This window comes from Melanerpes formicivorus, unplaced genomic scaffold, assembly GCF_026170545.1.
Source record: "Melanerpes formicivorus ecotype bairdi unplaced genomic scaffold, bMelFor1.0.p_v2 SCAF_12, whole genome shotgun sequence".
NCBI classification, from domain to species: domain Eukaryota; kingdom Metazoa; phylum Chordata; class Aves; order Piciformes; family Picidae; genus Melanerpes; species Melanerpes formicivorus.
This window is the reverse complement of record NW_027142364.1, coordinates 20,312,641-20,339,733: the sequence shown is the minus strand read 5'-3', so window position 1 is coordinate 20,339,733 and position 27,093 is coordinate 20,312,641. Positions and strand designations below refer to the sequence as shown.

At 45.9% G+C, this 27,093-nt stretch overlaps 2 protein-coding genes across 20 annotated transcripts in view; both read left to right on the top strand.

The window, feature by feature from the left end:
- DLG1 (discs large MAGUK scaffold protein 1) overlaps nucleotides 1–2,503 on the top strand; it is a 161,957-nt gene extending 159,454 nt beyond the window's left edge. For all 18 annotated transcript variants that reach the window (XM_068145601.1, XM_068145595.1, XM_068145602.1 and 15 more), the window contains one exon: nucleotides 640–2,503. In XM_068145601.1, coding sequence (XP_068001702.1) covers nucleotides 640–746 — 107 coding nt within the window. In that variant the 3' untranslated portion in view covers nucleotides 747–2,503. The remainder of the gene's footprint in view (nucleotides 1–639) is intronic.
- Nucleotides 2,504–5,094: 2,591 nt separating this feature from the next.
- Nucleotides 5,095–27,073, top strand: MELTF (melanotransferrin). 2 transcript variants are annotated; one of them, XM_068145585.1, is made up of 16 exons: nucleotides 5,095–5,376; nucleotides 8,496–8,650; nucleotides 13,156–13,255; nucleotides 14,592–14,774; nucleotides 15,575–15,731; nucleotides 16,580–16,647; nucleotides 17,783–17,970; nucleotides 18,159–18,339; nucleotides 19,257–19,408; nucleotides 19,840–19,936; nucleotides 21,373–21,567; nucleotides 23,122–23,278; nucleotides 25,025–25,092; nucleotides 25,191–25,378; nucleotides 25,686–25,884; nucleotides 26,898–27,073. In XM_068145585.1, the coding sequence occupies exons 1-16, from the start codon at nucleotides 5,331–5,333 to the stop codon at nucleotides 26,966–26,968; spliced, it is 2,205 nt and encodes a 734-aa protein (XP_068001686.1). In that variant the 5' UTR covers nucleotides 5,095–5,330; the 3' UTR covers nucleotides 26,969–27,073. The 2 variants fall into 2 exon arrangements, with proteins under 2 accessions (XP_068001686.1, XP_068001685.1); XM_068145584.1 differs by lacking the exon at nucleotides 26,898–27,073 and having other exon boundaries at nucleotides 25,686–26,879.
- Nucleotides 27,074–27,093: the final 20 nt, after the last annotated feature.

Genomic DNA, 27,093 nt, shown 5'->3' with positions numbered 1-27,093 from the left:
CTCATTCCTGATTATATTCTAGCCTTGGAGAAGTGGCACTTTTAGCTCCACAAAAAAGACTATGGTCTATGAAACTCAAATCTACTGGCTGGCCAACAAACTTCCTCCTCTTTTAGAGCAAAGCAAATGGCAGTGCTAGCAGGTAGAAATCCCAGGGTCAGCCAGAACTGCTGTGAGGTTTCAGGATCTGGCTGAGTTCACCAGTCTGTGTTACTCCAAGCTTTTCTCAGGCTGGGGACAAAGCCCTGTACTCAGTCTTGCCTTGTGCTGGAAACACACATGGAAGTTGTACCAAAAAGAATACTGGAGACCACAATGATTCAGGCAAACTCTAACATGTAAGGAAAAGCAAAATGAAAGGAGCCCTCTCAGTCGTATGTTTGTACTTGTGGTGCAGTGAAACCCACTTCCTCACCCCATGCCTCTGAGCAGGAGAGATGGTGCTGTGTGTGTCCTGTAGTACCATCAACAATGTGCTTCATTCCAGCACAGAAACCAGAGATCTGTGTGTGTCCGTTCCTACAGCAGTCTAAAAGCCTCTTGCCGCCCTGAGAGAAAAGAACAGCTTGGCTTGGAACAGCTTGGCTTCCTTACGGAGCTAGGGAGGGTGATTGCTGATTGCCACATTATGTTTTGCAGCTATTGTCCAAGGAGACACACTGGAAGAAATCTACAACCAAGTGAAACAGATCATAGAGGAACAGTCTGGGCCTTACATCTGGGTTCCAGCAAAGGAAAAATTATGAAACCAGCTTTTTCTTTTTCATTTTCTAACTGACATCACCTACTACATCTGACGACTCTTAAGCCCTTCCAGTGGAGCCTGCCTCTAGTTCTTTCCAGCGTGGTTCATACCCTAACCATCACGTTCTGCAGATCCCATAATGCTTCACATTTGATATCTCTCTTAGTTGAAATGATTTGTATTCCTGTGTGTTGTTGGTTTGCCATTTTTCAAACACGCCAGCGGAATGGCCTGGCCAGCTCTTAGTTTGGGGTGGGGGTGGGAGGGAATTGCTTGGTAAAAATTCCTTAATGTTTAAGGGAGAGTAACTTTCAAAGATTTGGGTTTTTTTTTTTTTTCAACAAAGCTTTATAGACATTCTTTTAAAGTTTCATAACAGTTGAGAAGAGAAGTTGTACTTGAGGAAGTTGTAAATCATTAGAATAACTTTGCACGCTTAACTTTTAATAGCATGGTTTGGGCAGGGCAATCGAGTTCAGGTTTGATGTTCTGAGCTGAATTCCAGCCTCACAGTACTCCTTGGGTTTTCTTTCCAGGCAGTTAGAGGGGAAACTTGTCCAGTTTTGAGTTAGCATCATCACGAACTCCCATTGCTGCTGCTCCAGGGATATTCATTTCCACAGTTCCGTAGGGATGTTCTTACAAACTCTCTTCATATTGCTTTCTTCCTTTGGGTTTTGTTTTTCTTTTTGCCAATGAAAACAAAAAAAAATTTGCTAGGGACAAAGATCTGTAACGTTTTTAATCTTCCTCCTTGAAGCACTGTTTATGGTGTCTTACAGAAATTGTTTATAGATAATGGTCATCAAGACTTTTTGAGCCTAAAAAAAGAAAAAAACCAACAAAAAAAATCCCTTTAGGTGCTAGGAAACTTTCTCAGAGGAATGCCAAATTCCCCTTGGCGGTGATACGGAGAGCGGCTGCAGAGAGGTGGTCTTCAGGGCAGTGAGAGGAGATGCTTCGTAGCCTGAAAATGTGTGTGTGTGTTCTTAGGGGTCAGATTTTAATGGCTATTTTACCCACAATAACTGCCTATTTTGTTATAATATATATATATTAAACTTTCTTTAACTAAACTCTGTAACTATGGGAATTATTTTCTTTACATAGTTGCGCACACGTATAAATATATATATATATATAAAAAAAATATATATTTTTCTTTTACCACCTACTCCTAGCTTTTTTTTTTTGTTTGTTTGTTTGTTTGTTGTTGTTTTGAATAAAAATACAGATTAGAATTTACCTTCCTTGTTCGTGAGAAGTCGAATGGGCTATGGTGGCTGGGCGTAAAGTCCAGGGAATATTAGCTACGGTTAAAAAATCACAGGCAGGTTCTCCTCTTTTCTACAGGATTTCAGGTGTCTGTCTCTGCCTCCCCCCCCTTTGTAATCTGCATGTCTTAACCAAAGGGAGAATTCAGTGTCACCAATACACTTCATTTTCCTGTACCAGTCCACCTCGGATTGCAGAGGTGCGAGATCTTCCAGCGGCGATGCACAACTTTCTGTGCTGAATGTTACAAATCTCTTGTACCCAATCATGGAACTACTTTCAGTAACGAGATTCCCCCTGTTCCCCAGTTATTTGGTGCCTGCCATTGCTTGTTTGAACCTGATTGATTGTAAGAGGAATGTACTTAGTGGCAGTCACGGGGCAGTCACACAGCCAAATTAGCTTTGGTTTGTAAAGAATTTTCGGCACTATCCATTCCACTTGTTAGAAAGAGGAGAACAGCTAATAAACTTTATTGTACAATGTGTTTGTCAGTTGTGTTTTTAATCCAAAGCAATAACAGGTGGTGGAGCATTTTAAAACTGGCTGAGGCTGTGAAAGGGGAGCACTGGTGACCAGACTGGGGCTAGTGAAGTTACTACATTAAAAGCAGGTCTACACTCAGGACACAAATGTTGCTGATGTCGTGCAGAAGGCTTGTGAGACTTGCAGTCCGTGGGAGCTGCTGTAGGGCCCAAAGTCATCTTTGTTTTTCTAGACTGGTGAAGCACATGTGATGTCTTTCTGAGACTCTGCCTGTGGAAGTGGAAGGTGTAGTGGATTGATGCAGCTTCTGAGAAAGAAAGTTATGTGGTTTTCAAAGTGCTAAGAGTTCACTACGCTGTCCCCCTTTGGAAGTGACTGATTACCTGAGGTGTGTAGTGAGATGTTAAAAAAGAGCAACTTCTAAATCTTAGCTATCATAGTAAGAATATCATCATAATGTCTGAGATCTCTGCATTAATGTGTATTCTATTTCCTACCCCTGTTTTTCAACCCATCAGTAAGAGTCCTACCCTGCTGAACAGCTGTGTGGGGAGTCACTTTTTCTGATACTGGAGTGCCTTGGCTAACTTTCCCAGGGCATTTCTCCCATGCCTTTGTGAAGCGCTAGCCAGGTGCCACCAAGCACTGCACTCAGACTGAAGTCCACAGTCCCTGCCTTCCACAGTTGTCCTGCTAGAGTCAACAATGAGTCTGAGATCAAGAAACTCCAAAAGACTCAGATGTCCTCTTGGCATTTTTGGGTTTCTTTCAGATGTTGCCCTTGAGGCCTGGCAGAAAAATTGATTCTGACAGCCCTGATGCTCCCAGCTGACTTGGTTTATTTTGTCATTTCTAGGCTTTTGCATTAATCAGTGTTTCTCTAGCTCTCATTTTTTCAGTGTCAGGTGCTGATATGTCTTTTATTCTTGGGTACACATTACTTTCTGTATTTTAAAGATACGTCTTACAGCTATGTATGCTGCTCCTAAAGCTTCCAGTTTAACAGCCAGGAAACCCAAATGGGATCACATCCATGCACTGCCACCCTACTTTTGTTGTCCACGTGAAGGCACCATGGGATTTCTTCCCTGCCTGCTAACCCATCTACTTGTAACTGCTCTAGAGAAGCATGGATCACAAAGTATTTGCTGATCTCTCATTGTTTTTAAGTTATGTTAATAATTTTCTTTATGGGTGCTTTTACTAAACTGTGCTGAAAATTAGGTTAAGGAATCTAATTATCTCCTTAAAGCACAGGGATTCATAGAGTTGTGAATAAAACAGGAGAATGAACTAAACTCATGAGCTGTGCTTGTGTGATGGTTCAGATTTCTTGCTAATCTTGCCTTTGCAGTCTTAAGCAACTGATGCTAGGCCTGTTCAGCAGTCTTGTGGTCTCTGTACCTACAAAAGCCTCACTGCAAGCATCCAAGGGCTTGAGAAGGTTAATCTGGCCAGTGGGAGAGGTTCAGAAGGCATCTCAATAATGGATTCCTCCAGAAATTTGGAAGGAATCCAGCGGTGCCAGGCTGGTTTTGGCAGTTTAGATATCAAAGGGACAACTAATTCCAGATGGTGTAGGCAGCCAAGAATCAGAGTTCAGCCATAAAGTGTTGTGTGAGTGTCTGGAGGGGTCATTAGTTCCCCCTTTTTTTTTTTTGTCCTTTCTTTTATTTTCTAACTTCTAAACTGGAAATAGCAATTATTTGACTTAAACTCAGCTGCCATCTTACAGGTGCTAGTAGATGTTAAAGCTAGCAGCCTGGCCGAATTGCTGTCAGGTAGCTAAGTAACTGACTCCTGAAGGCATCCAGGCAACACTCCTGGATGCACAGACTGTCTGAAGGGTGCATGCAGTTGTGTTGTTTGTGCATGCTCTCAGTAAAGGATGGTTCAGACATGTGCCTGGGCATTTATGGTGATGCACAACCATCCTTGTCCTGGTAGCTGGGTGCTGAGCTGAGCAGTGGCAGGCAGCAGAGCAAAGCACCACTAAATGGCTTTTATCTAAACAAACTGCTATAGGCAGCTGCAGTTCATCAACTAATGAGAACTGAAGAAAAGGGCAGCACAAATAAGGGCTGCTCTGTGAAGGCTGCTCTGGAAGACACAGCAGCTCTCAGTTTTCACTGTTTCTGGGAGAGAAAAGCCTGCCTGGGCCTTCTCTAAAACCTTAAAATGAACAGACTCAAACTACTTCAGCTATGTCACAGCACTTGTTAAGTAGAGCTGCATGTTGCCTGAACTGTACCACCTGTAGAGTGTACAGGCTTCACCCGGGTGTCTTGTTCTGGCTTTATGGAATTCATAACAGTGCTGAGAATGTGGTATAAAAAAAAAGCAAAGTGGCCATCAGCTCTGTCAGATAAAAGTGCTTGCCTTGAATCTACCTTTGCTTCCTCAGCCCCAACACACAGGGAATAGACAGAACTCATACTGAAAACGAGGATTTCCTTGCGCTGCCCTGCCTTTACCCCGTGCAGTCTGTGGGCAGCTGTTTGTTTAAGGCTTTAGGTGGTGCTGCAGCAGTGACAGCCTCATTGGAGCCTCAGATGTTTTGCAATTTCCTAGCCTGCTCTTTTTTTCTTTTTTTTTGCAAGTGGAGAGGCAGTGTGAAGGGAGGTAGGCTTGTTTTTTTTTACCTCCTAGTCATTGTGAGGTGATGTGTGCCAAGGTAAGCAAGCAAAAGCGTTGAACAAAGTGCACCTGCAATTGAATACTGCTGATCTTCACTGAAGAGCAGGCTGAGGAGAGCACATTTGCAGCAAACCTGGTCCCTGGGGATTCTGAAGGCCAGAAAAGCACAAATCCCAACACTTTCACCATGAAGAGCTCCAGAAATGTCTTCTGTCTTCTCTTCGTTCATGTTGGTAAGTGCCCTCCAAAAACTTTTGCTGTGGTGTGGTGTCTTTGAGGTTGACTTCCATGTGATATGGGAGAACAGAGGGAAGCTAAAACTATTTCAGAACCAATCTCATATGGCAAGGAAAAGAGAAAGGACTGCAAAAACCTAGAGGAGGAGTAGAAAGAAAAAGCTGTATTGAACACCTTGTATGTCTTTTTTCATTGGTGTCAGCTTTGTCTTTGCTCAGCACTGAATCTGCTTTTGGTCCAGTGCTGTCTTGTTCCTCACAAGTGTGAGCAGTTCTCTGACCCTTTCTTTGTCAAAAGAGAAATACTTGCCTTACTCCATTTATCATGCTCCGTGCCACATGTCTTTCTCTTGTCCCTCCCGAAGGGCAAATGCTTTGAATTTCACCAGAGGTGTGGATGATGTTGCTGAAGCATTGCACAGCTCTCCAGAAAGAAATTAACCCAGTCTGTCTTTATTTTTCTTCCATCATTCCTATTGAGAACCCCTGAGAGAGTACTGACAGCCATTCGCTCAGGTGTTTGTTGCATGGTGTGGTACTGCTGCTTGCAGCAGGGGAGTGAGTTGCACATATGCCAGTGAGGAAGCTGGATGTGTGCTTGGGACCTGATTTCAGATGAAAGTTGCCAGGTAGAAGCAAGAAAATTGTAAATAAACCTGGGTTCAGAGACTAACCTGCTGCTTAAGGTGTACTTGGCTAGCATTAGGAAGACAATCTAACTACAGACCTTGTGTGTGCTCAAGCCCCCTTCAGATGGGTTAATTGTAAGGAAGGAAATGGGAAATTGTTCAGGATCTGGCTTTCCTTTTTTCCTCCTCCTGTAACACAGTTCAGTTTGGGAAGGAACAAATTAATTGACACTTTCAGAAGAGTGAGGAAAAAAAAATCCAAGAGATCCATGCTGTGCCACCATTCTGGCTGAAGTGCAGAGCCAAATGAGCTTTGTTTCAGGTGTATATGGCTAATGATTTCTTCATACAGCTCATGCATAGTTTTTTCCTGTGCCTTTAGATTGATAATCAGAATGCTGAGGCTGAAGAATGATACTTAGCCATGCATACTGTGCTGCTGACACCCCAGTTTATTTCCACTTGCTTGTGTTTACCAGATTTAAAACTCAAGCCCCTTTATCAGTTAAAACCTTGATTCTTCCTCTTGCCCCAGTAAATCAATGGTGAAAATTTCACCAAGGTAAATGAGGTAAAGGTTAAGCTTCCATGAAGTGCCTTTTTACCATGGCCCTGTTGTGCTTCTAACCATCTTGATGTTCAGAATTGTATCTGAGATATGGGCAGTTGTTTCTCCCTCTGCTACCACACGCTGCTGTGAAAACTTCCTGTGAGCTTTCCATGTCTGACTTCATGTTTGTTGACAGCAGTAAGAGTTGGCTCTGAGTTGCAGTGAAACAACAAACCCAAGCCTCTGATTCATTTTTGGGTTCAAAACAAGCAGTGTGGTATCACCAGTCCTGTTTAGTCTGCAGTCACTGAGTCAGAAAATGCGGTGCCTGGCTCCTCTTGAGCACCAGTGGAGTCATTTGACCTTGCCAGGTCAGATGTGGTCTCTGCTGCGTGACAGAGGTGGGCAAGTAAAGAGCCAGTTAGAGTTTTTAGAAAGCTACAGGAGAAGTAACTTGCAGAAGTCTCACAACTTCAACATTTAAATTGTAGAAAAGCAGTGGAGTTGTGGTGCCCTCTGCTTACAAAAATTGTCTGTGCTGGTTTATCAGCCTAAGCCGTGCTTGCATGGGCACTGTGTGTACAGCTGCACCATTTGCTCATGGTGACATTGCCTTACCGAAGCAACTGTTTGTAGCTTTGGTGCTTAGGAGCAGTTGAGCCTGCTGAAAGACACCTTTCTTCACTGATCAATGGAATCTCCTCTGCTAAACTTGAGTCTTTTCATGCATGGACCCACCCTCCTCTTTTCCTGACTGGAAATGGCCTCTTATGAAAGAGTGTTTTGAAGGGGCAGGCTTACTTTTCTGGTTTTCATAACAAGCCTAGTGGCAAGGCTCCTGACCACCAAAGATTGTTTTTTCCTTCAGATCAAAAAGAGCTGAGGCAGGACTCCAGGTACTAACTGGGAATGCCTGAGACAGAGTTCTCTTTGTACCACCTCTTTGCAGCCTATCGTTTTAAATAAGCATAGAATGGTCTGGGTTGGAAGCAACATTATTGATAACCTCATTCCTGTCCCCCTGTCATGGGCAGGGATGCCTTCTGCTAGACCAGGTTGCTCAAAGCCCCATCCAACCTGGCTTTGAATGTTTCTAGAGAGGGGGCATCCTGAACTTCTCAGGGCACCCTCTTCCAGTGTCTCACCACCCTTCTCCTGAAGAATTTCTCCCATATGTCTAATCTGACCCTCTTTCACTTCAAAATCATTACCCCTTATCCTATCTCATTAATAAAAGTCCCTTCCCAGTTTTTCTCTAGGCCCTCTGTAACTACTAGAAGGTTACTATAAGGTCTCCCTGGAACCTCTTCCAGGCTGAACACCCCAGCTCTCTCAGCTTGTCCTCAGAGGGGAGGAGCTCCAGCCCCCAGATGATCTTCATAGCCCTTCTCTGGACCCCCTCCAGCAGATCTGTGTCTCAGAATTAGACACAGTACTCCAGATGTGGTCTCATGAGGGCAGAGTTGAGGGGGAGAGTTATCTCACTCATCCTGCTGGCCACACTTCTTTTGATGCAGCTCAGGATGAGAAGGGCATTTGGGGCTAGGAGTGCACCTTGCTGGCTTATGTTCAGTTTTTTGTCCACCACAACCCCCAGGTGGTCCTCTGCAGGGATGCTCTCAATCTCCTAGATACCTAGACTGTATCTGTGCTTGGGATTGCCCTGACCCAAGTGCAGGATCTTGCACTCAGCCTTGTTGAACTTAATGAGGTTTGCATGGATCCTGTTGCCAGCCCCAGAATCTTGGGTGTTGGTCTTGTCTGAATGCAAGTGGGAAGCATCTGTAAAGAATCACTGTTGAATGAGGCTTGATTCCTTTGTGGTTTGGGGAGAGGAATGGAATGGAAGGTTGAGTCTTTGAGAATGTGTAAATAAGGAGGTCTGTTACAAAGGCCCTGATGTGTTGTGTAATGTTTTCTCTCGGTGTTGTTTGCAGCACTCAGCCTGGAACGTGTCCGATGGTGCACTGTCTCTGAGCAGGAATTTTCCAAGTGTAGTGACATGAGTGAGGCCTTTGATGGGGCTGGCATCCTTCCCCCTCTGGTGTGCACAAAGGGAGGGTCACCTGCTAACTGTACCCAGATGATCAAGGTGAGTTGTGAGTGACAGCAGTGTCATGGATGTAATTTCCCCCTGTGCCTGATCATAATGATGCAGTGGTGATGCCCACGCTCTGCAGTGAGAGTCTGATGATCCTGGCAGCTGTCCACATGCTTCCTGGCATTCAGGTCTGAAAAATTAAAGCCTGTATGCTTTTGATAAGACCTAAAGGTGCAGATATGAACCTGAACATCAGAAGGACCCTGTGTCATCTGTTTGGCTGCTCACATCTGGCCTGTCATTAGGAATGCAGCAGAAGTCTTAAATGTGTCCTTCCAAATGCTAGTCCTGGATTTGGGAATTGTGTCAGGTTTGTTTAGCAGATATTTAAGAAGGGATGGAGCTGTAAGATGCAGACAGCAGTTAAAACTCTGCTGCTGAGCCTCTAAGTAGATTGCATTTTAATAAACCCTGGATCAAACTTCCAATTCAGTGTCCTGTGGTGGAAATTGCTGTATATACAGATGAGATGAGTGTGAAGCCAAATCACATCTCCCAGAACGGGAGTGCAGGAGCCAGACAGAGCAGCAAGCAGGGTGAGCAAAGGTCAGGCAGGCCCAGCTCTCTTAATTCAGCTGCCCAGAGAGTGCTCCTGGCTCTTGGGCAGGCTTTAACCACTGTAAACATTTGGCTTTGCAAAATTACCCATGGAAAATTTCCCCCTCTCTGCGAGGAGAGGTGGTGGGAGGCAACAGACCAGAGGAAATGTGGAGGCAGGTAATCATTGTTGTCTTCAGTGGCAGAGTGTGTGGGGGCAGGGGAGGATGGACGGCTCTCCGCGTAAATATTATTTCTGTGTCCTTGGCAGACATGCCCAAAAATCAGGGGAGGGGATGCAGCCTGTCAAGGACAGGAAATGAGGCCTGGTGGAGCAGTTGAAGGGAGGTGAGGAAGGTGATTGTGTGGCCAGAAAAAAGGAACAGGTGTCAGAAATTGGCATCTTGTGATTTTTTTTGTCAAGAGAAGCTGGAGAGTTGTCTGCTGAAACTGCTGCATTGCCTCTTGATAAACACTGCTCTTCAGCAAGGGAGTCAAGGCTGCACTGAGGAATGTTAGGAGCAGATACCAGTACATACATGCATCTTGCCTTGGCTTAGACAGGAAATCATTTCTAGTGTCAGGTCTTCCTAAAACCACTTGGCTGATGGCTGCACCCTACAGAGGGAGCTGTTAGCCTCTGCAGAGCAGGTCGTTAAAAGGGCTGCTGAGTGTTTCTGAACAGCCTGCACACAGAGCTGCATTTGTAAGGCACTGCAAGCAGCAGGCACCTACCTAAAGCCTGGGACTCCTACAGAACTTGATTAGCTGAACTCAGAGACCTGCAGGCAGGTAGCACCAGCGAGCAGCTTCCTGACTGAATGAATCTCCGCTGCAAGACAAGGCTCTGTCCTTGAGACCTCGTTTTTCCTTGTGCTAATAATCTACTAGATGTTTAAGCTGGCCTAGCCTGTGCAGGTCTGTGTGGCACCCCCAAGTCCACATCTGCACTGAACTCTGCCCTTTGAGCCCAAAAAGGGAGAGGGATGCAATGCCTAAGGAAGCAGAGATCTGCTGGTTTATAACACTGTGTAACTTGGACTTAGTTCTGTGAGTGTGCTAGCAGATGGATAAAGGAAAAGCTTCTTTTCTTTGAAGGTATTTAAAAATTGAGAAATGTTTAAATATTAAACTAGGGAGCCTGACAATATTTAATGTGACCTAGAGCTATTCTTCAGCAGGTCTTTGAACACCTCTGTAGGTAATTCTCAAGTGCTGTGACACACAGAAATTAAATCCCTCTGAAAATAATTAACAAGGTATTACCATCTGCACATAGGCTTCCACAAAACCCCCATCAAACATGGAAAAATCCTGAGCTGCTCTAAATCTGTTGGCAAATGCTTGCTAGGAAAATGGAATAAAGAAGCCACCCAGCCTGTTGCTGATTTCTCCCCTCAGCAGTGCCTGTATGCTCTTAAAAGGGAGGTCTATAGCCTGCAGATTGCTTCACATTAAATACCACACCAAGCTGTGTGGTGCACTGGACTCCCTCGAGGGCGGGGATGCCCTCCAGAAGGATCTTGACAGGCATGTGAAGTGGGCCCATGCCAGACACATGAGGTTCAACAAAGTGCAGGGTCCTGTGCCTGGGTCAGGCCAACCCCAGGCACAAAAACAGGCTGGGTGCAGTGTGGTTTGAGAGTAGCTCTGAAGAAAGAGTCTTGGGAGTGTTGGTTGATGAGCAGCTCCCCATAAGCCAGCAGTGCCCTCATGCAGCCCAGCAGGGCAAGAGAGGGGATTCTGCCCTTTGACTCTGCTCTGCTGAGACCCCACCTCCAATGCTGCCTCCAGTTTGGTGTCCCCATTACAAGGAGGACACAGAGCTGTTGGCACGAGTCCAGAGGAAGCCACAAACATGATCCAAGGGTTGGAATACCTCTGCTACAAGGATAGGCTTTAGGGTACTGGGGCTATTCAGCCTGGAGAAGAGAAGATTGTGGGGCAACCTTAGAGCTGCCTTCCAGTACCTGAAGAGCTCCTGCAGGAAGGCTGCAGAGGAACTTTCCATGATGGTGTCTAGAGACAGGACAAGGGAAAATGATTTGAGGCTGAGGGAGAGCAGGGTTAGACTGGAGCTTAGGGAGTTCTTCAGAGTCTCACCACCCTTATACTGAAACAGGTTGCCCAGGGAGGTTGTGGGTGCCTCTCTGAGGTTGTTCAAAGACAATTTGGATGAGGCCTTGAGCAGTTGAGTCTAGTTGAGAGGTGTCCCTGCCCATGTGGGGAGGTGGGACCAGATGGTCTCTAAGGTTCCTTCCAACCTAAGCCATTCAATGAGTTTTTCTGTCTTGTTGTGTGGTTTATACACTATTATGTGTGCACAAGCTGTTGACAGGAGGTTCTTCTGCTAAGCAAAGCTCAAAGGCTCAGCTTTCAAATCAGAAAGTGCTATCTCATGTAGCAATATGTCCACATAGTACAGTTCTTGTTCTCCATGTCCAGCCCTTCCCATTTTATCTGCTCTGTTTCCTGTCCACCACCAGTCATAAAGGCTCATTTTGTTCTCCCTGAGAGTAAGGTCCTTTTAACTCCAGCCTCCCCTTCTTTCACTGTCAGGTGTCCTTTCTGAACCCCCAGCTGTGTTTGGTTTCTAAACTATCATCCTGTGCTCTGGCTCTCACCACTGGAACCTCAGATCTGGTTATTCCAGAAAGCTTGTGCATGTTTTTTAAGATGCAAATATGTCACAAGCCTGATTCCTCTCTGGGTTCCCTTGAAGCTTTGTTCAGCTCCCTGTCATGAGAAGCAACTCTTGGGGCATCTATTGTTTCAGCTAATCATTGGATATCATTTTTCTCTCTTGGGCCAAATAAGTAAAGTACTTCAAATTACACAGCAACTTCAAATCTGCTTTAGGTATCAGCATCCATGCATCACCTCTGGTCTCATGTGATCCCTTACAAAACTGCCAAGCTTCCCAGGTGGCTCAGCCTGTAGGAAATGGCTGTGGAAGAGCAGGCAGTGTAACCCAACCAGTGCTCAGCAAACTGCTATGAGATGGGTGAGCTCAATTATCCACTCCAGTGCCAAGCCAGAGGTTAAGCAAACTCTGGTAAGAAACTTGGAGTTGGCTTAGAAATGCAACTTGCCAAGCTGCTGAACATTTTGTCAGCAGTCTCATTGCTGTGTGAGATGCCATCTCCTGGCTTCCACCAGGTTCAGTACACTGTGAGAGCCAGGTTCAGTTGATCAGGGTGCAGACAGCAGTCTGCCAGTTCTTGCTGCTGTGGGAAGTGCAATCCTGTGCTCTTCAGGGCAATCTTGCACCTGCAGCAGGATTCCAGCCAGCTTGGTGTCACAGTCAGTCCAAAAGATGTGTTGTTGGACACCTTCCCAGCAGTGAATCCTCACATTTCTATTCCCTCACCTTGGACAGTCTTTTTAGGTGCTTTCCTCCTTTGAAATGCTCTGACATCTGCTCCCCCTCTCCCCAGATGTGTGGCTGTGTGTCTGCTGAGGTGCAAACCAATATGACTAAGGCTGCTTTTTGAGCCCACTGAGGCATTCAGATTTTGCAGGCCCAGAAGATGTCCCTTCAGACTGTTTGTGTACAATCTCAGAAATCTATTTACTTACTGAAATCTTCAAGCTTTGGGGCAGTAGCTATAGAGAGGAATGGAACTCAGATGGACAGGCCTGAAGATCAATGACAGAGCTGCAGGATCTTTTTCTAAGATGTCTTTGGACTATGAAGGTGTCTTTGGACTGTGAAGGCCAGTGGAGCCATCGTGGGCCAGGGCTGTCTCCTGCATTATTCCTGAAGGAGGGCAGTTTTGAAGTTCTGAAGCCCCACTTGGTAACTGTTCTTCAGAAAGTCAAGTGCCCTGGAAAGAGCTCTTTGGAGGAACACACATGGATGAGCCTCTTCTCTGAAATTCCTGGGCACTCTGCCTCTGGCTGTTCAGAGATACTGATCATTAAGCTTCAATGTGTACTCTGCCCTTGTGTCTGCACAGGATGATTTGGCAGATGCAGTGACACTGGATGGCCGTTTGATTTACCAGGCTGGCAAAGAGCATGGTCTGAAACCTGTGGTTGGAGAAGTATATGATCAAGGTATGCTCTCATTCAGTAGCTTTTAGATCACCTAATACAAGGTTTTTCTTGTGCATTTTTGCTCTCTCCATTTTATTTTGGGTTCCCTTTCTTGAAGACTCTAAGTACTAGGTAATGGTCAGGTTTCCTTTTGGGTGTTCCTGCCTGTAACAGAATGTTTGTTGGGTTTTGGGTTGTTTGGCTTTGTTGGGGTGGGTTGTTTGTTTGTTTACTGTCTCACTGCTTAGTGTCTTCTCTGTTCCATGCTTTGCAGATCAATTAATGAATGGCAAAGCATCTATTCTTATGAGGCCTCTGTCTCAATCCCATAAATTAGAACCATTAGCTCTTTGTTGTAACAGTGTATAGGATTGCCTACTGGAAGGAAGGAAGTGATACATTCTGCTCTTTATCTGGGTGTCCTTAAGCTTTGAGTGTCTTTCAGGACAGAGAGTAATTCAGTCATCCTGCCTAAGGGCTCAGGATCACCATGTTTGTCTAGTTCAGAGCTGAAAGACATCCCCTATAACTCTGAGAGACTCTGAGATTCCAGGGATTGGAACAGTTATGGAAGCAGGCTGGAGGCAGTGATGTCCCACCACTCTGTTGTGAGATGGAGCTGGGTTTAGTTTGCTGCTGGGTCTTAGTGTGATCTGGGCAAGGCATCCTCAGAAGTGCCTGTTAGGCTCAGTCCACCTACAGCAGCACACACCCCACCAAAACTACAGACACAGTTCCCATTAACCACAGCATGACCCTGCATACGTGAACTGTGCTTCAGTGTCTCAAAACCACATGGGCTTCATGATCCAGAGGCTGCCTGTCTTCATTAGTCAGGTTCTGAACTCAAGTCAGAGGGAAGTGAATGAAATTTAGTGATTTCTGACCCGAACAAAGTCAGATTGAATGACCTCATGGCCCTTTCTGACCCTGAAGTCCTGACTTTGAGTTGTATCAAACTGTAAAAGAGAACAAAATCAACTGTGATGCTCCAGTGGCATCCATTTGCTGTGCTGTGTTGAAGTGCACATAAACTGGTAAGCACATAAACTGGGGAATAATTGTAATTGTTTTATCCTTAATTATATTGGCTAGTTAGAATCAGAGAAAATTCCTTCTTGTAAGGAAACTTTGGATGCTTTTCATCCCATGACCCTCAACGTTAGAGCAGATTTCTGGTGGCCTTTAAGTCACTTCACACTGAAAAGATACTGAGGGCTATTCACTCACCATCAGCAGGCTCTCACCAAGGATGTGAACAATGTGGCCTGCTGGTGGGTAGGGGAGCCACAAATCAGTGTGTCTCACTGCAGTGCTGCTGTGAGGATACTGACTTCTCTTTCTCCCCATGCTGCAGAGATTGGAATTTCCTATTATGCCGTGGCTGTGGTGAGGAAGGACTCCAGCATCACCATCAACAGCTTGAAGAATGTCACTTCCTGTCACACAGGCATCAACAAAACTGCAGGCTGGGATGTGCCAGTGGGTTATTTAATTGACAGTGGGCGTCTGGCAGCAATGGGATGTGACCTCCCCAAAGGTAAGAGAGAGAAAAGAAGGGAAGGTTGAGAGGGAATCTTATCAAGGGCTAGAAATATCGCAGGGGTGGGTGTCAAGGTGAAGAGGCCAGGCTCTTCTCAGTGGTGCCCAGTGATAGGAGGAGGAACAGTGGATACAATCTGGAACACAGGAGGCTCCACCTCAACACAAGGAGACACTTCATTATGATAAGGGTGCTGGAGCACTGGAACAGGCTGCCCAGAGAGGCTGCAGAGTCTCCTGCTCCGGAGGCTTTCAAAACACCCACCTCAATGCATTCCTGTGTGGCCTGCCCTGTCTGATCCTGCTTTGGCATTGGGGTTGGACTGGATGATCTCTGGAGGTCCCTTCCAGCCCCTAGCATTCTGTGATCCTGTGTAAGAGTTATAGGGCAAAGAGCTTTTCTTCAGCAATGGCTTTCCATATGGTCTTGGGACCCTGCATGTAGACAGGGTCTACCTGAAAGGAGGTTGGAGTGAGATGGGGGGTGGTCTTTTTTCCCTAGTAACAAATGATAGGACAAGATGAAATGGCCTCGAGTTGTGCCAGGGGAGGTTTAGGTCAGATATTAGTAAAAATGTGGTTCTAACTGCTGTTTTGGTCCTTCCTTGTAAGATAGAATAAAGCTGATGTAGGTCTGATGAAGACTGCAGTTGGTTAGGCTTTTTTTTAAGCTTGGACACCATCTTTTCAAAACAAAATGATTCTAAATGCTTCTAGACATGTGCTGTGTAGATGTGTTAAAATGAGATGCAAGGATCTTGCTTAGAAATTGCTAAGAAGTTCTCCTTTCACATTTAGCTGTGAGTGACTATTTCAGTGCAAGCTGTGTTCCTGGAGCAAATGGCATCAACTATCCCCAATCCCTCTGTCAGCTCTGCAAAGGGGATTTGAATGGGCAGAAGAAGTGTGAGCGCAGTTCCCAAGAGCAATACTATGACTACAGTGGGGCTTTCAGGTAAGAGTTATGGCTCTCTCCATTTCTTATCACTAGGTTCTATCCACAGTCAGCATGTCCAGAAATTGAAGCCAGAGATCTTCAGCTTTGTTGTTAGAAAGTCTGGTGTTGTGTTAGGACAACCATGCTTTAAACCTAGACACTGGGGGGGAAAAAAAAAGGTAGTTCTAAAGCCACTGTTTCAGGTGTTAAAACCAAAATGGTTATTTAGCACTTGTGCTGGGCAGGGACATCCCATAGCTGTTTGCTCTGTCTGGCAGCTGTTGACACAAGTCTGAGTGTTTATTTCAGCAGGCTGTGTCTTTCCCAGTAAAACCTGATGACCTCTGGAGTCTGAGGGCTGAATTGCCACCCTGCTCAGCTATTTCAGTCATCCCACCTCAGCTGCACTGAACAACTGAGTTGCTTTGCTCTCCTTTTTTGCACGCCAGTCTTTATTTTCCTTCTCCCATCTGTGTGCTGGGTTGCAGCTCCCAGTCCCTGAGTAACAGCACTGACTGAGCAAGGGCAGAATTTGCTCCTGTGAAATACTTGCTCCTGTCTGTGTATCCCCAGAGGATTCTGTGACTGCCTTAGACAGAGATCTCTCCTGGACAAAGAAGGTCATGGTGTTTGTCCCAGGCAGCACTGAACACATTGTCCATGCTCACCAAATGACAGTGATAGTTTACTTCATGCTCTAACAGCCACTAGTCTCTGCCTTGAGCAAAACTCTAGCAGGAGGAAATAGGTCAGTGTCTGTGGCTGATGGAACATAGCACACAGCCCTCTGGCTGTCAGCTGGCAGTGTCCAGTGCATGGGGGCTGTGCTTTGTAACCCATCTTTGTGCTGGATTTGTGTCTCTTAGGTGTTTGGCTGAACGTGCTGGAGAAGTTGCTTTTGTGAAGCACAGCACAGTGCCTGAAAATACAGATGGTGAGTCATCCAGAAGCTTGTTGAGTAGTGCCTGCAAGATCTCAAGTACTGTATCTGCAATGGCAGTAGAATGTCAAATGTTTCCTTTATTTTGAATTGTGAAATCAGCAAAAAATGTCTAATTTCTCATGCCTTGCTGGAGCACATCCAGACAAGGCTGTGAGGCTGCTGAAGGGCCTGGAGAACAGGTCTTAGGAGGAGCAGTTGAGGGAACTGGGCTTGTTTAGTCTGGAGAAGAGGAGACCGAGGGGAAACCTCATTGCTCTCTACAGCTACCTGAAAGGAGGTTGGAGTGAGATGGGGGGTGGTCTTTTTTCCCTAGTAACAAATGATAGGACAAGAGGAAATGGCCTCGAGTTGTGCCAGGGGAGCTTTGGATTAGATGTTAGTAAAAATGTCTTTCCTGGGAGTGGTCAGGCATTGGAACAGGCTGCCCAGGGAGGTGGTGGAGTCCCCATCCCTGGAGATGTTCAGAAAACCACGTGGACATGGCACTCTGGGATGTGGTTTGATGGTTGGGCCCAATCTCAGAGGTCTTTTCCAACCAAAAGAATTCTGTGATTCTATTGGGTGATTGACAGCAAACCCAGATGTGTGCACAGCTGTGTGCAGCAGCAGGTAGAGCTGTCCAGTGGCTTTTTTGTCTTTCTTCTTTAAATATTTGATAGTTTCAGCTAAGATGAGAAGTAGAATCTTAAGCTTCTTCAGGAAAGAGCTTAAACATCTGTGAACTGTTTCATACAGGGATTTCATACAGGGATTTTAGCCAAGAGCAGCAGCAGAAGGTTAACCTGTCCTACCTGGCACCTTGAGCATAACCTTGCTTTTCATGTCATGGGCCTGTATGACCATAATTTACAGGGGGGGTGGTGTGTGTGTGTGATCCTTGACTTGGGGTGCTGCAGACCCAAGTACAGTTCAGTATTGTCTTGCAAGTATGAAGCAGTTGGTTGCCTTATCAGAAATAGGAGACTGCAGGACTGTGTGGGTGCCTGAGATAGGTTGTGCAGCCACCAGTAGTTCAGTGACGCTCAGATGTGTGCTCTGATCCACCTGTGCCTGTGATGCTTGGAGCAGACATGGAGGCAGAAGCATCAGCATGTCTGTTCCATAAGCATGTCCTGTCTGATCCCAGGAAGAAGCCCTTCTTCGTGGGCCCGGCGGCTTCGCTCCCAGGACTTCGAGCTCCTGTGCCGTGACGGCACCAGAGCCGCTGTGACGGAGTGGAGGAGCTGCCACCTGGCCAGGGTCCCGGCTCGTGCCGTGCTGGTGCGGCCCGACACCGACGGGGCTCTTGTCTTCCAGCTCTTGAACCAGGGACAAGTAGGACACTGTTTTTTCATCTCTGTGTTGCATTTTATGGGAGTTCTCCCACTCACTTAGCTGACTGAAGACTGGATGTGTGGGTGCCTTCAGCTCCGTGGGGTCTGAAGGCTGTGCAGGCTGTCGCCCATCCCAGCTGGAGGGATGTGTGACAGGGGCATTTTTCTTTTCTTTCATTGACATTACAGCAAAGGTTTAATGGGGTAGGTACCAAGTTTCAGATGTTTGACTCTGCAGCCTACGGTGCCCAGAATCTCCTGTTCAGAGACTCCACCACAGAGCTTGTTGAAATCGGGGCCCAGAATTACCAGGCGTGGCTGGGGGAGGAGTACTTCCGTGCTGTGCATGCCCTGAGCTGCGACCCCAACTGTAAGTAGTCTCTAGATTCCTCCTCTTAACTGTGAAAGAAAGTAGGTGACAACAAAGAACATCTTTTGTTCTGCTTTATTTCCTCCTGACTCTAGGAGGGCTATGGCACGATGCCAGTCCAAGCTTTCAGCATAGAGAAGGTCACTTTTTGACCTAAACCTAGTACCACATTGCAGAATACTTTCTTGTGCACGTTGGCACACTTGGTGTAATAAGATGCAGGCATTTTCTACCACTCCTCCTGTACGTGAGACATTGCTCTGGTAAGCTGCTGCAGCTGCTACCTGGGACTCGCATTTCTTACCTTACACAGTCAAGTGTCACTGTGTAAATCCTCAGGTAGTCTCTGCAGGATGGATGAATTGGTTTCTAGCAGGGAATTTCTTCCAGGAATCTGAAGAAACTCTCAGGTGCTCTTTATTGAAGTATTAACTCTGTCTTCTACTAGAGAAACACTGCAGAAATTACTAGATGTGGAACACAGATTGTAAGAACCTCTGCCTTAAGAAGCTTAATGGCAGCTGAACCTCCCAGATGTGTTCTGTGCTGTGACAGAGCCCGCCACCTCCTAGACCTTTTTGAATGTTGCTCAGTGACTGTCAGGAGGAGGAAGCCTGGGCTCAGAGTGGTGTTTTGCTGCCCTCAGATGACACATTATGGCTGTGCTGGATGGCCAGCAATTATAGGAGCTCTTGTTCCTTTGCTATGGATGCATTTGCAGTGATACCATACCACTGATCTGGCGAGCTCTGTGGCTGCTAATCAGGTGTCAGCCTGAGCTAGAGAGATGGTGAGGAACCCCAGAGTAAGCATTTTTAGTAAGACAGATGGTAGCTATGTGACAGTGGGCAGTGTGTATCCCTCCTTGTCTGTTGCAGGGAAAGCAAACTTGGTGTTTACTTTCCCATTTTGTGCAGCATTGCCAGAAAGCCTGAACTGGTGTGTTGTGTCCACTGAGGAGATTTGGAAGTGTGGGGAAATGGCTGTTGCCTTTAAGCAAAAGAATTTGAGCCCAACAATTCAGTGCATTTCAGCCAAGACAAAGGAAGAGTGCATGGAGCTGATCCAGGTAAGCTATCACAATCCTTGTGCAGTAAAGCAAATTGCCAGAAGCTGTTGTTTGCTGGGGCGGTGGGAGCAGAGATACACACACTTAGGTGCCCAATAGGAATACTGGCTTTCATGTTCATCCCTAGCTCAGTGGTACAGATGAGCCTGAATCATGATGACCTTCAGCTGTGGTGAGGGAGTTGTCACACATACAGGCTTGAGCTAGAGGGACAACGTCTTTCCTCCTGTCACTGGTGATGTTTGGGGAGGATTAGGCAGGGTTCCGTATTGCGCTTTTGCTGTCGGACTTGCCCTTTGAGGTGAAGCAGGCATCACGCTCGAAATGTCATCATTTGGGGGTTGGGTTTTTATGTGTGTGGTTTGGTTTGGTTGTTGTTGGTTGGTCTTTTTTCCTCACAAGAATCCTAAATTTTCTTTTCCTTTTATCAGAAAAAGGAAAGTCATGCTGTGGTCCTGGGTGGAGCTGATATTTACACAGCTGGGAAGACATACGGCCTTGTACCCGCTGCTGGAGAAAGTTACTCTGGTAAGAAGGTCAGGAAACAAATATAGACCTTTTTTTTTTTTCCAGGTTGTTTGACAACAGCTCTGAAAGTGCAGTGGCTGTTTCCTAGCCCTGCTGGGTAAACTCTTTTCAGAGGAAAGGAGAATTATCATCCTCACGTCATGGACAGAGGAGGAAATAAGTGTGGGATGGGTGCCGACAGTGAACTCGTGGCAACTTTTATCTGTCCTGCTGCAGGACCAGGTTGAGTCTTTGGCAGTTCTGAGTCTTGAGCTCTTTATTTGTCTTTTCAATTCTGTAAAAAAAAAACATTTACAGTGGTAAAAAGGGGAAAAAGAAAGTATTCAGAGAATCAAAATATTTTTACCTTTAGCAAAACTGCAGAAATCAGACAAGTGTACTCCAGTCTGAAACAAATTCTGCCAGGCAGTGTGGCTGCTTCAAAGTCACTCATGAGAAGAGGACTTGTGGACCTTGTGTCACTAAGGCAGAACTTCAGTGTTCTGCAGAATTGGTGGAAACCTTAATCCAGGTTTGAGTTTTTCCACCAAAACAACTCCTTGAAGTAGTTTTGTCAAGTTACTACTGACCGAAATGTTGTTTTTCAGAGGGATATCTTTGCAGGAGTTGGTGTTAACAAGAGCACTTTCAGGCTCATCTCTAGATGGCTCAGCTCAAGTGCACAGCAGTACCAGTACACAGACTGGTGCTCCTGTGGCCAAGAAGGCCAGTGCCACTCTGGGGTGTATTAGAAAAGGGCTGTGATTAGTAGGCTGGGAGGTGTTCTCCTTCCCCTCTACTCTGCCCTGGTGAGGCTGCATCTGGAATATTGTGTCCAGTTCTGGGCCCCTCAGGTCAAGAAGGACCTCAGGGAACTGCTTGAAAGAGTCCATTACAGAGCCCCAAAGATAATTAAGGGAATGAAACATCTGCATTATGAGGAGAGACTTGAGGAAGCTGGGGCTCTTTAGCTTGGAGAAGAGGAGGCTAAGGCGTGACCTCATTCATGTTTGTGAAGATGTAAAGGGTGAGTGCTGAGAGGATGAAGCTCAGTGATGTCCAATAACAGGACAAGGGGCAATGGGTGGAAGTTGAGGCATAGGAAGTTCCGTGGAAACATGAGGGAAAACTTTTTCACTGTGAGGGTGACAGAGCACTGGAACAGGCTGCCCAGGGGGGTTGTGGAGCCTCCCTCTCTGGAGGGACATGTTTCAGTATGATCTGCTCTAGGTGATCCTGCTCTGGCAGGGGGCTGGACTGGATGATCTCTTGAGGTCCCTTCCAGCCCCTAACATTCTGTGGTTCTGTGATAAGGGAATGCAGTGTTGTGAAGAATAACCACAAGATGGTTGCTGCAGCTGCTGTTGGCACGAGAGAAGCCCGGTGGCTCTGTGGATGGTCACTAAGCAGCAGAATGCTGAAGGGAAGCTGTAATGCATTTGTTTTCTTTCTGCAAGCGGACGACAGCAGCAACGCATACTACGCTGTGGTGGTGGTGAAACGAAATCCATCCAATGCTTTCACCATCAATGACCTGCAAGGGAAGAAGTCCTGCCACACAGGGCTGGGCAGAACTGCTGGATGGAACATCCCCATTGGCTTGCTCATTAAGAGGGGTGTTATTAAGACCAGAGACTGTGATATTCCTCAAGGTAAGGCAACTGTCAAGAATACACTAACAGTCTAACTATAACCTCTGATCAGAGAAGTGACTTTGCCATTTGATAGCTCTCTGTTAAGTTTGTCTGTTTGTGAAGGGCTGTTGTGTTTTTAATGTAGTGGTTTGAAACTTTGAAGTTTGCCACCAGAGTAGACTGATGGAGAGGTCATACTGAGGATGTTACATCTACCACAGAAGTATTCTTTCCTTCATCATAAAATCACTGGTTAATTTAGGTTGGAAAGGATCTTTGGAAGGGATCTAGTCCAAACAATTGCTCAAAGCAGGGCCAGTTAGAATGGATTACCCAGGGCCCTGTGCAGGCATGGACGGACGTTACACACAACCCTGCTGGGCTTCTGTCCTGGCGTTTGACCATCCCTTGCATAAAGAATTTTTTTTCTTATATCTAATCAAAATTCTCCGTCTTGTAACTTCAGTCTGTTGCCTCTTATCCTTTCACTCTGCATCTCTGAGAAGGATCTGAATCTGTCTTCTTGCGATAACAGCTCGCTGTATAAATGAGGACAGCTATACACTGTTAGTTGTCTTATCTCCAGGCTGACGAAACGCAGCTCTCAGACCAGTATGTTTTGTGTTTACACCCTCTGGCATCCTGGTATTCTTCCACCATACTTGCTCTAGAACATCAATGTCTTTTTAACATTGGGGGCTCAAAATTTGGTACAGATGTCAGAGGAGACTGCTCCACTGACATAAACCAATGTGCCCATTAGCCTTCAAAGGCACAAGAGCACACTGACAACTCACAGTCAATTTGTCCAAGTTCCCCAGGTCCCCTCTTCACAGGGCTGCTCTTCACTGTGCCAGTCCCCAGCCTGTCATGGTCTTAACCCACCCTAAAAGCAAGATTCTGCATTCATCTTTATTGAGCTTTGACTCACCTGTCAGCCTGTTTCTCCAGCCTGTCCAGAACCATTTCAGTGGCAGCCCTGGTCTTCTGCCTGTCAAAGTGCAGACGTTGATTCCAGTTCTCAGAAATGCATTTGAAGAACCCATTGCTTTCTGTAATTAATTGACTTTAAGCTTATCATATGGCCTTGAAAATCCTGCTTTCACACCTGTCTCAGCTCTTCCTTGAGGATACTGACTCAAGTAAGATCTCAGTAATTGGCTAGTCACAGAAACACACATTGTCTGTACAGACACATGGCTCTCTGGGTGGTGGGATGTCCCTGGCAATGAATGGATCCCTGCCCTGAACTTCACTGCATTTATTTTCAAGCTGTGAATAGTAATGGAGCAATGTAGCACAATGAGTAAAGGATCTATGAGCACAGGATATCAGACTCAAATCTCCTATTTCCCAGGAGACTCCTTGGTTTTTCATTGCATAATCAGCTAGATGGTGCTTTGAAAGTACTTTAAAGGTTGTGATTTGTACATTTCAGTAAGCAGCTGTAACTTGCACTTCTAGTGCTCTTCTGAAACCTCAGTGGTTAGAACTTCATGACAGTGTAACTAGCTTTCTTGTGAAGAGCTTGTGCTTTGCTGTCATTATATTGGCTTGTCTGTCTTTTCCCAGCTGTGAGTGAGTTTTTCTCTGCCAGTTGCATACCTGGAGCTCAGCAGGGCAACTCCCCACCAAAACTCTGTCAGCTGTGTATTGGGGATGATAGTGGAAACCACAAATGCAGTGCAAGTAGCCAAGAACGTTACTACAGCTACAATGGAGCCTTCAGGTAAATAATACCTATGGGTGTTAGTCTGTCAGCTTGTCAAAAGGCAAGGAAGAGCTGTGTTCCATCCCAGTCAGCAGAAAGCAGTTCTGGTTGCTCGAGTTGGGTGGCATGTGCTATCAAGTGTGACATTGTGTCCCCAGATTTCTTCAGCAGTCCAGGTATGTCCTAAGGTATTACATTAAATCATGGCAAAGCCTTTTGCCAGCCTGCTGGCTCACAGCCAACCAGAGGACAACGAGCCAAATCCCTGCTTCTGTTTGCAGAGCAATGGGCATCTACCTAGTGAGGTTTCCAGGCTTGCTGTAATCCAGCCTGACAGGCAGTCTGCCACTCTGAACAGCTGGGAGCTTTAGCAGGGAAGCAAGCAAACAGTAGCCAGTACTTAGCTGCTGTGAGTCCGTGCTGAGCAGGACAGGCTAGGGAGGGCATGCCTTACTCGTTGGTGGCTGTATGTGAAGATAGGTCAGCATTTAGGTGAAAAGTGGAGGGTAACAATCTTCTGCAAGATAGGGATGGATCTGGCTGTGAAGCTTAGGTGAGCCTCTCTGAAAGAAGAGCAAGTTGTGGAAGGTGACTGACATGACTTTAAAATGCAGCCTCAGATTTTCAGGTTTCTTTAGCTCTGGATATCTTCAGACTAACCTAGCTGCAGGTGTGAGAGATCACTGACATTGTAAAATTCACAAACTTGGGGAAAATTAAACTCTGCAGAGTACTGAAAAACCTGTTGGGAGCAGCCTTTTCTGATGCAGTGGGGATGCAGTGAACAAACAGCTACTGAGCCCTTGGTTACCTGTGTGACACTGTCAGCAACAGGGTGGCGAGACCTTTGATTATAAGCACTCATGCGAAACCAGGTACATGAGAAATACATGTGCTCTTGGTAACTCTCAGCAATAATCAGTTGGTTTAGTTGATTAGGTGGTGGTGGATGACAGGTTGGATGCCATGATCTTGAAGGTCTCTTCCAGCCTGGTTTATTCTATTCTATCCCATTCACTTTCCCTCACATTTGTACTACAGGAAGCACGCACAGTTACAGCTTCCTACCATCTCGTTTCAGGAAACTCATCTTGAAAATGTCTGTAGAATAAACTAAAGGCCTGCTGCTGGTCTGCACTTTGGTCCTGAAGCCTTAGGGAATGGAATGCCACACCTGCAGGAGAGGAGGAAATTTCAGGATGCCCTTGGCATGTTGGGTGGGCTACTTCTGCTTCAGAAAATTAGGGGAAACTGAACTTTGTTTGCTTAATCTAAGTGCAGTTAGATTAAATAGATGCCTTCAGTGTGCAGGGCTGTAAGAGCACAGTGCCTGGATAAGCACCAAGGGCACTCTAACTTGTAAAGAAAAGTGGGGGAAAGGGTAGTGTGTGTGTGTACATATGCACAGCTTGAACTCTCTGGCTATGCACTCAAAGGATTTTATTCAGAATGTCTTAAGCAACTTTGTAAGTGGTTTAAAAAGGAGCAAAAGCTGCTGTTAGTAGATAGTTCACTGGGTATCACATGTTTTGTCTCTCTGTTCATTTAATACTGGTCTTTTTCTGTCTCTCATTATTTTTAACAACAAAACAATCCTGTTGTCTTAACATTCTGAATTCCCAGTGGTTTTGAATACCTTGCAAAAGTGCTGGGTATTTCCCCTTCCAAGATGCTTCAGTTGTGCAGTGCCTTTGTTTGCAGGATTGAATGCTAAACATACCCAGAGATGATTTGAATTGACTTTCTCTCTCTCATTTCCTAAAGGTGCCTGGCAGAGGGCTCTGGAGATGTGGCCTTTGTCAAGCACTCGACAGTCTTTGAGAACACAGATGGTACTTACATATCTCTTTATTATAATTCAGTTATTCTTGAGCACTTTGCTCTAAAGCATTCAGTGACTGACAACAGACCATTTGTGTTTTATTGTCAGGTAAAAATCCTGACAGCTGGGCCCGAGACCTGAATTCCAGTGATTTCCAGTTACTGTGTCCAAACGGTGCCCGTGCTGAAGTCACCCAGTTTGCAGAGTGTCACCTGGCTCGGGTGCCAGCTCAGGCTGTTATGGTTCACCCAGATACCAATGTTTTTGCTCTGTATGGACTACTGGACAAAGCCCAGGTATTCATAATCAGTTTGTTCTGGGGGGCAGTTATGCAGGGTCTAACAGACCAAGGATGAAGACAAGGGGATCATACTGCTGTATTCTGTTCCCCTGCGTCATGGGACTGGCAGCTTTTTCCAGACAGTGACCCAAAAAAAACAATCACAAATGCTGCTGTTGTCATTGCCAGTGGCAGAATTCTGTGTCTGCTAGAGCCTCTACAAGCAAATGTGGAGATTCTACTCCTGTGCATGAATTTTTAATCTACAAGAGTAATGTGGTATTTAATTGTGCAAAACACTGACAATCTTGCCTTGTTCTCAGGACTACTTTGGAAACAGCAGCAATGGAAATGGATTCAAAATGTTTGATTCATCAGCTTTTCAAGGAAAAAACCTGATCTTTAAGGATTCTGCTGTTGAGATTGTGCCAGTAGGAGAGAGGAGGACATATGCAGAATGGCTGGGGAGTGAATATATTGAGTCCCTTGAAGGGATGCAAACACCACAGTGCTCTAGTGCAGGTAACAGGATAAGACAATACCTGCTCCTGACTACTGCTGTGCCCCTTCTCATTTTGTCTCAGATACAAGGCTTGGACTAGCATGGTCCAAATGGCAAATTCCAGGACAGCTCTGCCCTTCCACCTTTTTCTTCAGATAAGCTGCTGTTTGGTTAATGTGCTGTGCTAACATTTGACTGTCTCCTGCCTCTTTGCAGGGCAAGTGCTGACAGCACCTGCTTGTCAGGGGAGCGGGGTGGGGCAGGAGGCTGCCCCAGTGGAACTTGGGGCAGAAGCTAGCAGTACACATCACTATGGTTTACCAGACCAGTCCAAAATTGGAGCATTTTTGCCATTGTTGCTGATGTTGAAACACCCTGGGCTGGAGGATTCCCAGGTGCTCTTGGATTACTGGTTTTCTGACCTGTAAAAGAATTTCTGCATCTTGAAAGGCAGTATCAAAACTTGTGTAGTGAACCCTCTCTGGCTTCCTGGCTGGTTCAGACTCCTACATCCCTGCTTATCCCACGTTAGTCCTGCTGAAGGGATCAGTTTCTGAGGAGCTTTGTTGCCAGAAGAGGTAAGTGTGCAGAGTGTGGACAGACTGGGGACAGAGAGACAACCTGCAGTCCAGAACAGACCTTCTGCCATGGGCAAGATCCTCCACCTTCCAGTAGAAGAAAGTAGGGAGAATCCCCAAAGTCACTGAATGAGAAAGAAGGCCAGGGAGAGACTTGGAGGGGAAATACCTGTTGGCAGAGGCAAGAACAAAGCCAGATTTGTGCATCTGCCAAGCTTGTTGACTTTCCACAACCAGTACTCTCACTGATTGAGAGAGATGTCATCTGCCCTGGAGTCTGTGATGTGGTGCAATGTCCATCAGAAACGTGTGGCTGTCCTCCTTGAAGGTGGGGTTGTTTTGAGTGCCTGTGCGTGAAACTTGGGATTTGCTGTTAGTGAAACAAATTGGTTCACTTCTTTGTAACTGTTTCTGTATCTACTGGCTTGTAGCACGGCTTTTATTTTCACCCATAGCTGCAATAACAGCAAACGTTGCTGTGCTGCTGGCAGGCAGTGTCCTCCTGCCCACAGCTTCTGCCTCCTGATCCTGGGATGAAAAGGCATTCTGCATAATAATAAAACAAATGGTAAAACTAGATGATGTAAATAAGTGACAATAACAAATAAACATGAGAAGTCATTACAATTTATGCGGACTTCAGCCTGAGGG